The 15,868-nt window shown below is 41.1% G+C and overlaps 2 protein-coding genes across 2 annotated transcripts; both read right to left on the bottom strand.

Annotated features, from left to right (window-relative positions):
- Nucleotides 1–46: 46 nt before the first annotated feature.
- Nucleotides 47–2,854, bottom strand: si:ch211-196f5.2 (uncharacterized protein LOC556372 homolog). Its single transcript, XM_064331226.1, has 3 exons — nt 2,332–2,854; nt 1,668–1,897; nt 47–837 (listed from the first exon to the last, which is right to left on the bottom strand). The coding sequence occupies exons 1-3, from the start codon at nt 2,451–2,453 to the stop codon at nt 746–748; spliced, it is 444 nt and encodes a 147-aa protein (XP_064187296.1). The 5' UTR covers nt 2,454–2,854; the 3' UTR covers nt 47–745.
- Nucleotides 2,855–4,048: 1,194 nt separating this feature from the next.
- rec8b (REC8 meiotic recombination protein b) lies at nt 4,049–15,239 on the bottom strand. The gene is made up of 18 exons (XM_064331223.1): nt 14,937–15,239; nt 14,523–14,591; nt 14,137–14,279; nt 13,133–13,208; nt 12,860–12,980; nt 12,509–12,581; nt 12,147–12,214; nt 11,729–11,807; nt 10,424–10,502; nt 9,579–9,762; nt 8,690–8,824; nt 8,090–8,162; nt 7,665–7,846; nt 7,173–7,218; nt 6,572–6,644; nt 6,358–6,468; nt 5,995–6,101; nt 4,049–5,749 (listed from the first exon to the last, which is right to left on the bottom strand). The coding sequence occupies exons 1-18, from the start codon at nt 14,990–14,992 to the stop codon at nt 5,658–5,660; spliced, it is 1,767 nt and encodes a 588-aa protein (XP_064187293.1). The 5' UTR covers nt 14,993–15,239; the 3' UTR covers nt 4,049–5,657.
- Nucleotides 15,240–15,868: the final 629 nt, after the last annotated feature.

Below are 15,868 nucleotides of genomic sequence, written 5' to 3'. Positions count from 1 at the left end.
TGGGGACACATACAGTGTACAATTGACTGATTCTAAGAACACAGCCTGTGGGTATAACCCGCTTCATAGTGTTTATTGCCAGTGCACACATCTTAACATGCATTCAATAAAAAAGGCACCCAGATGCGCTTTTTACTGTTAGTCTCCTGGCTGTTCCGGCTGTTTCTTAGTATGAAATATCTAAGCAGCTTTCTCCATCTTAACAACATAAAAATCCAATGGGGTTCCCATGTGTGTATATCATAACAGTCCTTTGAAATTGATGTACTGAGGATCTAGTATATTTACACACAGAGAAAGAAGATCTTACAACACTCTGGTATTCAGCATTATTCAGAGGAGAAAATAAGCTGTAGTTACATGTGTGTTATGCTGCTAAATTGGCCTAAGAGGGTCTAACTGCTGTACAAGAGGAGTTATAATTCCATTTACAACTTACAAAAGAAGACATTAAAATGCTGAGGGTCACTTACATGCAAATTCAAAACAATGCAAAACGGAACTAATTGAGAATGCAAAACATAATCTGTTACTCTTACACAAATACTACTGAGAAGCCATTGAAATCAGGGTTTTGTGTCACAATGTGAATGTGGGACAAAGCCCCACCTTCGCACTAATTTCACTATAATGTTTCACTATGATGTCCATTTTATAATGAAAAGATAATCATGGCTAGCTAATACTGTGCTTTGCTTGAATATATTACAGATCGATAATCAGATTGGTTTGGTTTCATCACTCCTCACACTTCCTGTTTTTCTTCAGTCTTCTTCCATTTTGGCTGTACCTCTATGTCCATAGCAAAAATCAATTCCACTGGTTGGTTGTCATTCTCTGAGAAGGCAAAAGATAAAAATGTAAAGATTCTTGAAGTTAAAGATTAAAATGCTGATACTCTGATACTTGAATGCTGGACTAGGGGAGGGTGTAAATGCATTCCAGATGCTGTCTGGATGCTGCAGTATAGTAACATTTTTGAGAGGTAATGTGTGAGATAATTGTGCCACATTATTGCTGATGGATTATCTCATTCTATCACATCCACTGAGGAATTGGACATGGGTGTTAGAGAAGCTGCTCATCAGTGTGAAGAAGAAGAAATGACGGAAACATTACGTTCTGTGTGCTGGTTAGTGAAATATACAGTGAAGAGTGAAGTATGGAATTTCAAGATTCAGTATGACAAGTGCATGCTATTCAGCCAATTTCAGCTTTCAGCATGCATGTAGCGTAGGATGTAGCTAACTGAAGTCTGGGTCGGGTTTGGTCTTGAAAGAAACCCTGAATCCCCAACTACATTGCAAATATCAGTGACCATGCAAATATTTGTGACTGTTTCTGGTAGAATGGAACTGGCATGGCCAATTAAAATAGACAGTACAAAATTAATATTGGTTGTAGTCCAGCAAGACAATCATCACATTGAGCACAGCCCAGTAAAATTACCAGTACGAAATGGATGTATCCTAGTGAGTAACATAACCAGTGTAATGGAAGAACCTGAATGAGATTAGTTCCACCCAGTATCACAGCCAATGCACAATAAGTTTAGCTCAGAAAGATATCCAATACAAAGTGAACATAGCCCAGTAAGATTGTGAATTTAAAATTCTAAATGAGCAGAGCCCAGTAAGAGTGCAGGAGATGTGAGGTTGGGCCCTGACCTGGCTGCGTTAGTTTCCAAGGCTGGACAGCCACAGAGCTGCGGCAGTAGGACCGGTCTGTGTGGCTCTCAGTGCTGTACAGAATCTCTTGGGTCTGAGGATTCCCAGGCTGCTGGGCCTTGACCCGTACCTCCAGAACCACGACCTCCTTCTCCTTCAGCTTCCCTGATTTTTTCCGCACCCGGGTCCTCTTGGAGTCCACCCACACAACCCGCTCTTTCACAGCTGACCTACGCATACACACACACCCAGGAGAACAAGGACTGACGCCCTGGAGAGCAAACACATTTACACACAATCTCTCACAACTTTCATGCTTACACAGTGCGTGGAGGTATAAAATGTGGTGAAAATAGTATTGAATGTTAAATAGAAATAGACACCAGACTGGCAGTCTGGTGGTTCATAGAGGGAACTCCTTTGTGAATGTTAGCTGTCTGTTTTATCATGTATTATTTGAGGGAACACAGTGTTACACCCATATTCTCTAATATCCTGACTAGCACATGCTGGCAAACACAGATCCTCTGTGCATGAAAAACTGAAAAACCTACACGCACATAGACACACACACTATTTTTTACCCAAAATAACAATTACAGTGCTGAAATTAATATAAAAAGATAAACGGTAAAGACACAGAACCGTTATTAGGTGGACTCACTTTTCAATGCCCAGCTGTGCCAGTGTGGTGTCCAGGAAGGGGAAAACCAGCTCTGGGTTCAGGATCTCAGTCGGCAGTGACACCCACATGGGCACCTCCCACTGCAGCTCAGAACGCAGCATGTCAACTGGCGGGGAAGTCTACTCTAGTGTTACGTTTTTTTCAGTTCCTCCAACAACGTGTCCTCCTGGGAGTCCTGTTCGCCTGTCAGTCTGTCTGTCTGTCTGCCTGGTCTGATGGTCCTAATCAGAAATGCCAACTAGGCTTCCCTGTTTATGGGTGTTCATAAAAAACAATTTGGCTTCAGTATTCTCATAAAGCATTACTTTTGTATCCTGTATGCTGCTTCCTTCTGCTAATGCCTAGCCCTTTTTCTGTGTAAAGAATTGTTCAAATCAGAAATAAATCCCCTGTAAAACACAGAAGCCAGGAGGAAAACAGATGACAGTGATCCTAGTCTGTGTCTCCTTGTGTTGAAATTAGACACTGTATAGCCAAACAGTGTGGCTGAGATTACAGGCTGAAACACTCTCCCTCCTCTGGATTTAAATCCTCTGTGTGAATGCGTGTAATGTGTCACTCTGCTGTCAATTTATTAGACTGTCAGTGTCTCCACCTCATCTCCTCTTATTATTTATTACTCTTACCCTGGTGTGTTTGTGCACGTGTGCGTGCACTTTTGTTTATGTGCATAGTTGTGAGTGGAATAAGTAATTATATATCTATAAATAGTAGCTGCAACTAAAAAACATTTTCAGAGATTTAGCTAGTTTAAATAATTTACTCATAGTTATTATAAATATATGTTTATAGTCATTTTCTCGTCCTGCCAGTCTATAGGTCTATAGGTATGTTCCTTGCTTTATGAGAAAAAAACATACAAGAGAACTTGTGTGAGAGCTTTTTTTTTGCGTTTTCCTCTGTTATTTTCTTTTTCTGTAATAACAGACAAATGTTTTGCTGTTTTCAAGTCAAAATGGGGTGCATGGAGTGTATGAATATTTCTGCTGTCACCTATTTTAGTGTTGCTTTCCATTGATTTGCACTGTTTGAGTCATTATACACTAATTAGCTGAACATGTCTCATTCATCTGAGCTCTGGTAAATTTACCACCTTAAGCGTACACACTTAAGCGTAATTAAAGATTCAGCTGTGACTTTTCCCTGCCTGGTCATTGAGAGTGCTGATTTAATTCCACAGAAGGACATTTAAAAAATCTGTTCTGTCAATATACCTTCCTAACTCTCTGCTGTGTTTCTGTCTGTCCAGCATGAGCCAGACCAGTGTCTCCACTCCCTCCATCTCCTGGGTAACTCAAACAGTGTGGTGTGATGTACTCTCTGTCCCACTAATACAAATACTTTTCACCACACCATGCCACATACGATACTAGGATGGCTTCCGTATATAATAGCAAAACAATGTAATTTACAGACTTAGCTTGGTTGTGTTGACAAATAAATTTGTCCCAAGGTAACTGAATGTACTTTAAATGAATTTACTTCGGGATAATACTTGAAAACAGATTTGGACACCAGAGTAAATAAACAACTAAATGAAACGAGAACAGTCAGTCTTGTGGCTTATCTATAACTGCAACCTTAATGTTAGAATCCAGCTAGATTGAGGCATTGTTTTTAGTAACGTATTTTGGTCTAAAGACAGGATTTTCAATACTATTTACAAATCCTCACAGATCCATCTTTAATTAATTGTGGACTGGTGTTGCATGGTTTCTAGCTATCTAAGCCAGCAAAGATAGAGCCCTTTTTTAAACCACAGATGTGGAAGAATGTAGCTAATAACTTATGTTGCAGGCTAGGCTACTTAACTTCTAACTGGTGGAGCAACCACTTTAATATAGTTTGGAAATATATCTACGTTAAAAAGTACATAATGCCAAACCTTTGTATAAAATGTGTGTGTGTGTGTTTGTGGGAGGAGGGTTCTATTTGATTTAGTTTATAATTTTTTACTTGCCAGTGATATAGGATGGAATGATATGTCTGTATGTGTGCAACAGTACTGCTTCTGCTGTCAGAACATGGTCAGACTCCCATTTTGTACTCTGTGTTCAGCAGAGAAACTGGCTGGAGGCACTGCGTATAATCACGCAGTGTACCATGCACTGGCCCCTCCTCTTTGTTTAGCTGCATTCTTTTGCAGGCTGGTGCTACATTTCCACTGGCTGTCTCACCCCACTCTCTTACTCCTCTTACTACGATATCAGTCTGTATACCGGCCAGCGAGGGACAGCCACGGCACACCAAGGAAAAGAGTCCAGATTACTATGAGGTCTACCCACCGTACTTCTGGCTGCGGCCGGCTCTCAGCTCTACTGCCCCCTACCGCTAAAACCGAGCATAGCACTGGTGGAACATAAGATGCTTTTGCTCAGCTGAAGCTACTCATTAAATGTTATGTTGACAGACCTAAGCAATTTGTAGGGGCATCCCTTCAGATTTTGGAACTAGACCTTAACACCACATACAGTAGAATATTTAACAGCCTATTCCTTGTGACACGAGACAGTAAATTCTTGTAAACTATCACTGTTCTCTTGCACTTAAAAGTGCTTGTTACAAAATTATGGTTTTGGTGCAGTGATGTGCTCCATATTAGGGAATCAAACCTGACCACACCAAAGCAGATTGTAACTGGTAGTTCCACGAGACAACACATAATTAGCTGTGCAGTCAGACAGAGAGGAAGTGTTTCAGTAGGCAGGCCTTTCCTCACTGTATTGCACATTAGTGACTTCTCTGGATGGTCACATACCTCCTACACAACGGCAGCAGGGCTCAGTTTATGGACTTATGCCTCAGAAGATGGGCATGTTAGTCTGCTCTCAAATCAATGCCATTCCAAACTGTGACAAACTGGGGGGCGACATAGCTAAGGAGGTAAGAGTGGTTGTCTGGCAGTCGGAGGGTTGCCAGTTCGATCCCCGCCCTGGGCGTGTGAAGTGTCCCTGAGCAAGACACCTAACCCCTAACTGCTCTGGTGAATGAGAGGCATCAATTGTAAAGCGCTACATAAATGCGGTCCATTTGACTGGGCATCCCAAATTGGGAGTGAAAAATAGGGGACAGGAAGATATTTCAAAAAGATTCATAAATACATTTTAATCAATTATTATCTGGCAAATAAAAACAATTCAAGCACAATTAAAAAAACCTTGTAAAAAACTTTAAAATCTGGCATTTCCCCAGAGCATTTTCACAAACAATTTGAAGCATGCTGTTTTAAAAGCAATATTAAATATGAGCAATAAATATCAGAGACTGCAGAAATACACAGAATCATTTTGAGCTAGTTCCTCCCCTTAGGCCACTGCAAACAGCTGTCCAGAAGAGATGGCGATGGAACCGTATGGTTTAGCCTGACTCACACTGAGCTTCCTCACACACACAAGCTCTGTGGAGACAGCGTTTCATATCAGCAAACTTCTATTAAATAACTGTGATGATATGAACACTAACAGTTCAAATGATGATCACATACTTATAAACAGTAATTTAGTAATGTACAGAAATGTATACAGCAACCACACAAATTAAGTTCACACAGATGTGAACACAAACCACTTGCACCGATATAAGCCGACAATACATACACATACTACAACCCGTTCACAAATCACAACATATATTCTCTCTTACCAAGCAATGCGCTGAGAAGATGGGCTGCAGTACTGCGGTCAGTCTCAGGGGGCAGCAGAGAATCAAAGTACACTTTCCCATAATGCATCAGGTATTGGGACACCAGTCTGGAGCACAAAGAGGAGGTATAGAAATGAATAAATGGAAACCAGCATGCACATTTACGACGGCACATGCTGAAACCTGATTTAAATAAGAAACATACCTCCTGATTTCCTTTTACTAAAAAGTGCATCTACCAAGTGTAAGCTAGAAGCAGACCAGTTGTTTGAAACAACAATTAGAGGTGTCAAATGTTTAAAAAGTTGTACAAAAACACAGATATGCCTAGACACAGACAAACTAGACCAAACAGTGTTTTACTCGAGTAGACTCTCGGTGGTCCCCACTGTCTCTCCCAAATCTCCTGGAGGCAGCTTCACTTGCTCCTCAGGAATGCCTTCCATGGGGACAGGAGCTCCCTCTATTGGGGACCTGCAGTAATGCAAATGCAGAGTCAAACCCACAGAATATGTGGCAGAGATGAACAGGTTCACAGCACCCCCCTCCTTCCTCTCTCCCTCTCTGTCTCACGCACCATCTTCCCACAGGAGTGGCCTGGTCTTGCGGTAGGTCATCTTTGGACACCTCCAGAAAAGCCTCTGACACAGCTGAAACCACAACCACAGAGCATCCTTCAGCGAGTGATCTGCTTTCTCCAGATAAATACAGAAACGGATTGCATAAAGTAGCCCTGCACTACACAACATACATATATATCAGGAGTTTCCAAAATGGGCTCCACTATGGACTCTAAGTTGTTCCAAATCCAAGAATAGTGATAGAAATATGCTCTCTTTTAAAAAAAAATTAAGTTCTAGATTTGAGACTTTCTGTGTCTGTCCAATGTAGCCAAGGTAGTATTATGGTCATCGTAATTTCGTACATATTTATATTGTGTGAAGTGCAGAACGGAGTTCCTCAGGTCGAGGATGGACATTTGGGGCCCTGAGATGAAAAAGTTTAGGAGCCCAGCTGTATACTGCTTTTAAAAATATCCAAGGAAAAAGAGCACCCCCTAGCGTGAATAATGACAGTGAACCTTCTTAAATTTGCAGTGCAGCTACTACTGCCACAAACACTGGTAACACCAGAGCAAATGATTAAGAATGTGATGTAAAACAATGAGATAGCCTCACCTGATGCTTCAGATGCCAGTGCTGACTCTATAAGCTCTGCTGATATCTGTGACACACAGAAGAAAGTACTCAGGAAGGCAGAGGGGTAAGTTCATACAAGGAAATCAGTCTTGAGGGTATTTTTTTTAGCTGATTCATTTTTTGTGTATCAGTTATCTGCAGTGCAGTTCTCACTTAACAGCAAAGCACCGGCTTCATAGAGGCCGGGATGTGCAATACACTTACTTCATATCAAACATCATTCAGTAATGATCATAGTATCTTCAAAACCATGTCTGAACGATATCACACACACAACATTACACAAGAGAATATCCTAATCACAAGTTGTGCATCATTGCTCAAAATTCTCTAAAACATACATACAATATAGACCAGTTTTGTGGGACGAATACATTCTCTTACTGGTAAGCATGAGCACAACTAACCAGACCAGACCGACCAATGCAGCATAGCCTCAGACCTGATCACCCACCTCTATGCTGCACCCACCTCTCTAATGCTGGAGTCCTTGTGCTTTCTTCCCCCCTCCACCTCCTTCCTCACCACCTCCATCTCCCTTTCTGCCTCCGATTTAGAGTCTCCCTCCACTGCTTTCCGCCTCTCTGCGGAAGAAGGGAGGGAGGAGACGGCGGCCCTATTCCACTGAGACAGTAGGTCCGGGTGAATCACAGCTGGGAGGAAAGCAAACCAGGTGACCTCGTGGTGAAACAGCAGAGTACGTGTGTGCTGTGACATCACATGGCATTACATTACATCACAACATTACAAGTGTTGCAACACTGGGTGACATCACAGAACAGTATGGTGTGACATCACAGGACAGTGTGGTGTGACATCACAGGACTCATGGTCAAGCAGCGAGAGGCTGGATGATAACTATGTGTGATGCTGTGCAGGGAAGGTGAGTAACTCACTGGAGCAGGGCTTGCTGAAGAGCTCTGCAGGGGAGACTCTTTGCTGGGACGGTCTCTCCAACAGTACCTGGGACTGAAACAGAGACAGGTGGGGGTGGTTTTATCACTGACACTGAGACACGATATACCTCATTGTTTCTAAATTTCACTCTTTTGATGTCATGGATTCAAATTAATAGTAAATACCAGCACACATGGCCATTATATTATCCTATGTCAAATAGCTTACAAACAGAATCTAACTGACATATTAGTAGAAGGAAAACTTCTCTATTTCATAACAGGTCTTCTAGGAACTTATATTCCCATTTTAAAATCCGCGCGATTCCTTTTTATAAAATTTTATTTAAAAAGACGTTATTAATTAAACACCAAAATCAGCCTGCCAGAGGAAAAATAATATTTCAAACTAAAATGCTCAGAAATGAATTCACTTTTCAGATAAGCTTGCAGCAGCTTTGGAGGGTTATATAAATAGACTATGACACACCAGTAGGCAGACAAGCTCAGATAGTGATAAGCAGTCAACACAAGAGTCCATTTTTTTGTGCAAAAATAGTTAGATATCTCAGTGAGTCAGTGCTATGGCGGGTGTCACACCAGGGATGTGGTCTCGACCAGAGTGTTCTGTATTTGGGCCTGCATTGCATCCTGGGGGATCTGCATGTCCGGGTCAATGAAGAGCAGCTGGCGTCTCCGGCCCGGTCTCTTCGAGGGAACCTCACCATGCAAGAGCTGAAAGACAAACAGGAACAACGGAAAGAGGGGAGATAAAATTGGAAGACAGCAAATAATTGAGAAGGACATAAATGATTTGGAGTGTGAAAATTCCGAGCAGGGCACACGCTTGTATAGCAGTCTCTGCGGTGCAAAACAGCACTACTGCTTTTAAGAACAAGCAGGAAACCGTGCAGACCCACGGCGCAACTGTACTAACTATATGGCTAGGTAGATATGGCATGTCCTCACCTCTGTAACGTTATTTGTTGTCCTCTGTGTGTCCATGCATCTGTATCGGTGGTTATAGCTGTGTGTCCTTAGCTCCTACTCGTGCGTACAGGATAGCATCCATACGCGCGAACTAGGTTAACTAAAGTAGGCGATCCGTACGCGCTAACTAGGCTAACCCAATTAGCGCAACGCCTTTATCTGTCTGCATCTCCCGAAATCACCACTTTGAAGGGCACAACATTTTTAAGCACAGCTTTATTGCCTAACGTTACTTTAGGTAACTGTAGCATGTTTCGCCTACTCCTACGAAACAAAGCACCACCTGCGCATGCGTCCCGTTTCGCCTACTCCTACTCCTACTAAACAAAGCACCACCTGCGCATGCGTCCTACTAAACGTTCCTCTCAGATCGTTCGTGAGTGAGTGACCTCAATTTGCCACGCCCAGTTCCTGCGCGCCGTGGGAAAAACACATTTGCAATTCAATAGAGGCTGATGCACTCAAGCAGAAGCTAGCTCTACTGATTTTTCTCACCCACCTCACTGCTAGAGCCCCCCTCCCTCTCTGACTCCTCTCCACCTGGTCTTGAGGGTGGAGCAACAGGCATGGCAATGGTGGGAGGGGTCTTCTCCATCTGGGCCCCAAAAACTGGGACCTCGACAGGTTGCCCAGTCTCTTCATCCAGTAGCCAAATGGTCTCCTCCACAATGTGCTCTTTTAACCTGTGAGGGAAATTTGCAGCTATTAACACAGCTGCAGAGAGAAACTAATAGTGATATGGAGGTGGGGAGTGGGAGATTCCACATCACAAAATGCTCTTACATATTATTTATTTATCATAAACCTTGACATTAGCATTGTTTAGGGACTCTGTTGTTAAAGCTACCCACTGCACACATATGCTGCACCCCTAGTGTGTGGGAGGTCCAAGTGCCATGGAATTAGAGAAAAATGTAACAAAAGCAAAAAAAGCACACATACTTTTGTAGCTTGTGGATAATATGTAAAGCACCAGACACTTAACTCTTCTCATAAGCCCCTTGCTTTCCGAAGATCACTAATCAGAGCAGAGCACTAATTTAGTTAGGAAAATGGCGAACATTGTTGGGCTGAATGGCCTGTTCTCGTCATTATGCTATGTTAAGATCAAAATTACTATTACAGCTACACTTAAACAAATTATGAATTGATGGTACTTAACATGAAAACATTGAATTTACCAGGTCAACCAAACCACATGAAACAACCTACAAACTATCTCTGTAAAATTCATTTATGGATCAGGTCAAGTAACTCCCAGTGATCTTCGCAATTTTTCAGTCAAAACCCGACTGGTTGAGATCCAGCCATTCTCTGCACTCTATCCCTCTCAATGTAACTCACTGCTCCACGGAAAGCGTGGTTCCTGACAGTGTCACCCTCTCTCCCTCTGCTGCTCTCTCTCTCTCTTTATCCTCCAGTTCTGTGAGACAGATGCAACACTCTCAGGACAGCAAAAGCATTCATTAAAAAGTCTGATAGCATTCTAAAAATATTTGTGGTCACATGTATTCCAGCAGAGTATGTAGACTCAGTTCTGCCAATAAAGGCCACTGAACTGAACAAGAATGATAATTCAGTTTTGCAGTTTCAATGCCTAATAAAAACAGCACCAACACAGCGGTTCCAACCCTTACAGGGAGAACTCTCAGTTACAAAAATTATGGATCATTCTCCATTCAGTGACAAATAAAAACAAGTAACCAGGCCATTTCTTACATTTTCTGTGTCTACTCTTCCATTTTCATCAATAAACATTCAACATAAAACCAAACATCAAAAAGGCTATATGATAAGGCTAAATGATCACATTTTATTATTTACAAAATACATTTTTCTCAAATTGATTTTTTTAGTTGAATTGAAATAAAAACTGTTACTTTGTCCTGATATTACAATTTCCTGTATTTCCAGCATGATTATTTGGTTCCACAAACTAAGGGAGACACTCAAAAGAGAAAAATCTTCTTTTGTGAATTTATTCTTTCTTTTGTTTACTGTTGAAAGGCCAGGGAGTTCACTACTGAAACTTTGGCAGTGAGTCACAGTCAATGGTTTTCTATTTTTGAAAACCTCTCTCTGTTCCTGCCTTGAGTTTCATATCAGCATGAGGGCAAAGCACCTACCTAGGTGTTTTTGCCAACTACCAGGGAAGAGGTAACAAACAGAAGCTGCAATGAAGCAATTTTTGCTAAATGCTTTTCCTTATATAAATCTGTACTCAGCAATGGCTAAAGTCCTAATAATTCAAATCAAAAGGCTAAGTGATCATTGTTAAATAATCAATGTTAAATCATGTGGATCGTCTTCTTCATAGCTGTTAGTAGTTGATCCTGACAAATCCTCAATAACCGATCAAAGTTTTGAGTTGGTGTCTAATATGTATGAGGGCAATGCATTGTGAATCCGGTAGTTCATTTTCAGCAAAATGCCTTCTGCAGTTTTATATTATTTTCTTATTACAAACTGAACCAAAATAACAACTATATTTATGATGTTCATGGTTGAAGCACTAAAAAAGCTATTTCTTTTTTATATTAAGAAAATTGTACATCTATACCAAGAAAATGACACTGGGTCACTCTTTTCTCACACATGTACACTTTCAGTCCTGAGTACTGGAGCCATATTCCCCACCCAGTCTCTCACCTTCATAAAACTGATCCTGCTGCTCCATCAACATGTCAATCTCTTTTACTGTGACCTCTGGTAGTTCAGCCCCCTCAAACTGAGAGAGGGAAACAGGGGAGAGGGGGAGGGGCGAGAGCCTTTATTTCCATACCAGCTTTTTATCTAAGCCAGTATTACATGGTATTCTTTCGTAATGTTGTAATTTGCTAATTGTTCTAATTTTATATTGTGATTTGATTTTGTGGCATTGTACAATGTTGTTTCATTATACACACACACACACACACACATATATATAATGGAATAGAGAACAGAGGAATGGTGGTAGCAAAATTATGTCAAATACAGATAAACAAACATTTGCTTTTTTAAAAGTTGTGTGATAATAAAAGGTGCTCTGACAGGAAAAAAAAGTTTTTAAAAAGATTTTAGAGACCTCAGCAGCAGGAATCAAAGCCAGTTCCTTCTCTTTCAGCGTGATGCTACCAGAAGGAGCAGTGAGACCTGGAAAGAGCATGTATTGTATAACAATATTTTGACATGAACATAAATACTGGCATCACTTGTAATTACACTTATGCCACTCCAGGTCAGTGCTGCCCAAACCTGTTCCTGGAGATCTACCTTCGAGGTAGGTTTTCATTTCAGCTGTAACCTGGCGCATCTCATCTGCTAATTAACACTTTAACATGATCTCTCGCTGTTGAATGAGGTGTAACTCTCTTAGGGTTGGAGTGAAAACCTGCAGGACGATAGATCTCCAGGAACGGGGCTGGGTAGCCCTGCTCTAGGTCTTACCTTCCTCTGGTGTAGTTGTGTTATTCCTCGTCGGGGGTCGCTGTGGAGAAAGTGCTTCCATACTTTGCCAGGGCTGAGAAAGAGCAACAAGCAGAAAGACTGAATAAACCATCCACTCAGGACACTGCTCTCTCTGCCTTCTAGTCTTCAGTACTATAGCATTTCTTGCTCTCTCTGTGTGTTATTTAAATGTATGTTTTCGCAAAGATGTACTTATTCTACTAATGTGTTTCTTCCATTATCTCTGATTTGACATAACTTCTGCAGGTTGTATTTTTGCATGTAACAGTGTATGCTACCCAATCTTATGCCCACCTCTTGTAGTCTGCAGGGATACTGGGCGAGTGTTACCTGTAGCAGTCTGTATGGGCTGGGCAGGCCTTGCTCAGCACCCATTACTCCAAAGAAGGGGTCCTGCGCCCGTTCTGCCTCTTCCAAGAGAACCAGAGAGTCTGGGAGAGTATAGGCCCGCCTAGGAGACAGACGACAATGCTTTGGTCAATGTCACTACTACGACACAATCTGATGCATGACTGGTATCAAGATCAATATTAATTCTAATACAGTTCAGAAGAGTTGTGATTAAGGGCCGTCCACGCGGAACATGTGTGTGCCCACACTGACCTGTCGGGCTCCGCCACGTCAATACACGCGTGTCTCTCCGAGCGGATCAGGCGCTCTATGGTCTGCTGGATTTCCTCTGAAAATAAGACCCAAAATCAGAGGACAAACTACAGCAGGTAAACTGCTCACGATACGGCATGTATTAATGCTGCACGATATAGAAATCCTGAATAACCAGTGTTTTACGGGCCATATTGACCAATGTCAATTTCTCTCTGTTTTAAAAGAAAATTGCAAGTAAATGTCCACATTCACGGAAAGCGCAACAGATGTCAACAAATGTAACTATTATAGGCACACAAAAAAATCAACTTCCTTAATTTATAAAGCAATGAGCATTAGTTTAGATAACTGCTGACTCTCTGTTGCTGGTGAGTTTGCCTGGTAACAATTATCAATTAAAAAGAAATAATAACCTTTTCAGTTTATTACGATTAGGCTATTTTTAAAGCATAACATTCACTTGATTTACAGCATCAGTGGCCATAATCTCATTGGCCAAGTTTGGTTCAGGCTATTATTGGCCCATACTGGTCTGACCCCAATATTATTGTGCATCCCTCATGTGCATGCTTAGCACAGTCCACTCATTTGTGCTCTTCTATTTCTTTTCTATGGCAAGCCAATTGGCACAAAACACGAAACAGGCACACAAATAAAGAAAGTACATATGAGTATAAAGTTAAAATTTGTTTCTATGGGATGTGTGCGCTTTACATGTAAACATAACGATGTACCATTTAATTCAATTTGTTAATGGGGAACCAGCTCGCTGGTCAGCTATAGTAAAGAAAACCTCATCTACTGTTTGGCTTTTCTACTGTACAGGTGTAATAAGAATTGCTAAGCTTTGAATACTGTGTTAAACACTGCTGTCTCTACAGTGGTGCTCAGCTGAAGTTTACAGCCAGTCAGTCTTCATTCACCAAATTATCTGTCCCCCTTATTGCAGTACTGTTGGGTTAAGCCCACAGACTGTAGCCTGCAGAGGCCATCTCTCTCACCCAGCAGGATGACACACTGTCGGTGGTAAACAATGATGACACCGTACTGCAGCTGGGAAGACAGGTAGAGGGAGAAGCGGGGCCGGGGGAGGCCCGGGTTGCGGGGAGGGGCCTGCACCAGCACGTAATCCATGATGTCTTCACTGTAAAACAGACATCGTCACTGTCACCGCTGAAGTGTGCCCGCAAGGCATATCACACACGCGCGCACGCAGACACACGCACATAAACACACACGCCAATGGTATCAGTCACAATAAACAATAGTGACAGTCACACACACTGCCACACCCAAAAAAAGTTAACATAGTTATCATACATGAAGTAAACTTATAATAAATGACACGCATCATTACTCAGCACAGAAGAATTAAAGAGACTGTTACCATGTGCGCCCCACGTTGACCTTGAGGAACTCTCGCCTATTGAGCCTAATTCCTTTTGTGGCAGCCAACCTGACCATAAAGAACAGAAAAATAAACTCCACTAGCACATGATGCTCATCCACACAAACCCCCCCCCACAATAAGACAGGTGAGGACAGGATTTATGACAGTAATGACTATGGGTGTGAGTTCATTTCACATGGAAAATATTGTAAACGTTAATTTAACTATTTTACTGTCATGACATGTAATGGCACGACAACTTTACCAGCTACCAATAATGAACCATGCATACCGCAATCGTACTCCTACTACCATAACAATTTGATATAGACCATCTAACATGTACTGCAGTTATAAAGCTTGCATGTTGACAGTTGTCCCGATTTCAACGGTTCAAGTAAACTCACTCACCATATAGTGGAGAAGCAGCCGGAGTGGCGTTGCAGTACGTAGGGATAGTAAAACATTGTCCTTCTGCTCTATATTCTTGCTACTGGTTAACTGGGTTAGTTAGTTATGGTATACAAATAAACAAATATGCTCGCTCGATTTTAATAATAAATCGTAATTCGAATATATTTGTAGCAACTATGAATTCAGCTGTAGTGGGAAACGTTTTTAATAAGTTAAAATAATTAGCTAAGCTTTGATTGATCTAAAATGAAAAAGTAGTTAGACCGTTAACGGTTCAGCACAACACACCGTCAGTTTTGACAGCTACAGGCAGATTGAGAGTGCGGATCATTATTTCCCGCCAAATAATAAGAATTTTGTTGTAACACATGGTTAACCAATCCGCTCTTAGATTTACATTCAGATAGACCAATTATAGTTCCAGTTGTAACGTTATATATAATATGTATGACGTCATGAAAACCTATTCGACAAGATGTTCAAGAAATTCTGTATAGGTTCTAGATTCTAATCCATGATATCCTATTTTGATAATAAAGCACAATGCTAAATGTAGCCAGATATAATAAATATAATGTTTTATTAGTACTGTATTGCACAATTTGTAATACATCAGGAAACTGGCTGTCAGTATAGAATGTAAAATTTAACTTTGAAATTTCTATTCAAAGGTTTATTCAACTACTTCTTCCTATTGACTAGATCATTCTTGAAAAGGGTGCATATCGAAGCAATCATTTTGAACGTACTAGGATTTATTAAATTATTAATACATATAAATATGTACCTTTTGAAATATGGCTATTATCCTATTTATTATTCTGTGAATAGATGGGGGTACTTTGACATTGTGCAGACCTTAATACATTTTTGATGCAATAAACTTTTTTCCTTCTCAGTAGATTAAAGCACCAACTGTACATCTGTGA

The sequence above is a fragment of the Anguilla rostrata genome, chromosome 4, assembly GCF_018555375.3.
Source record: "Anguilla rostrata isolate EN2019 chromosome 4, ASM1855537v3, whole genome shotgun sequence".
Taxonomy (NCBI): domain Eukaryota; kingdom Metazoa; phylum Chordata; class Actinopteri; order Anguilliformes; family Anguillidae; genus Anguilla; species Anguilla rostrata.
This window is presented reverse-complemented; position numbering and strand designations above follow the sequence as displayed.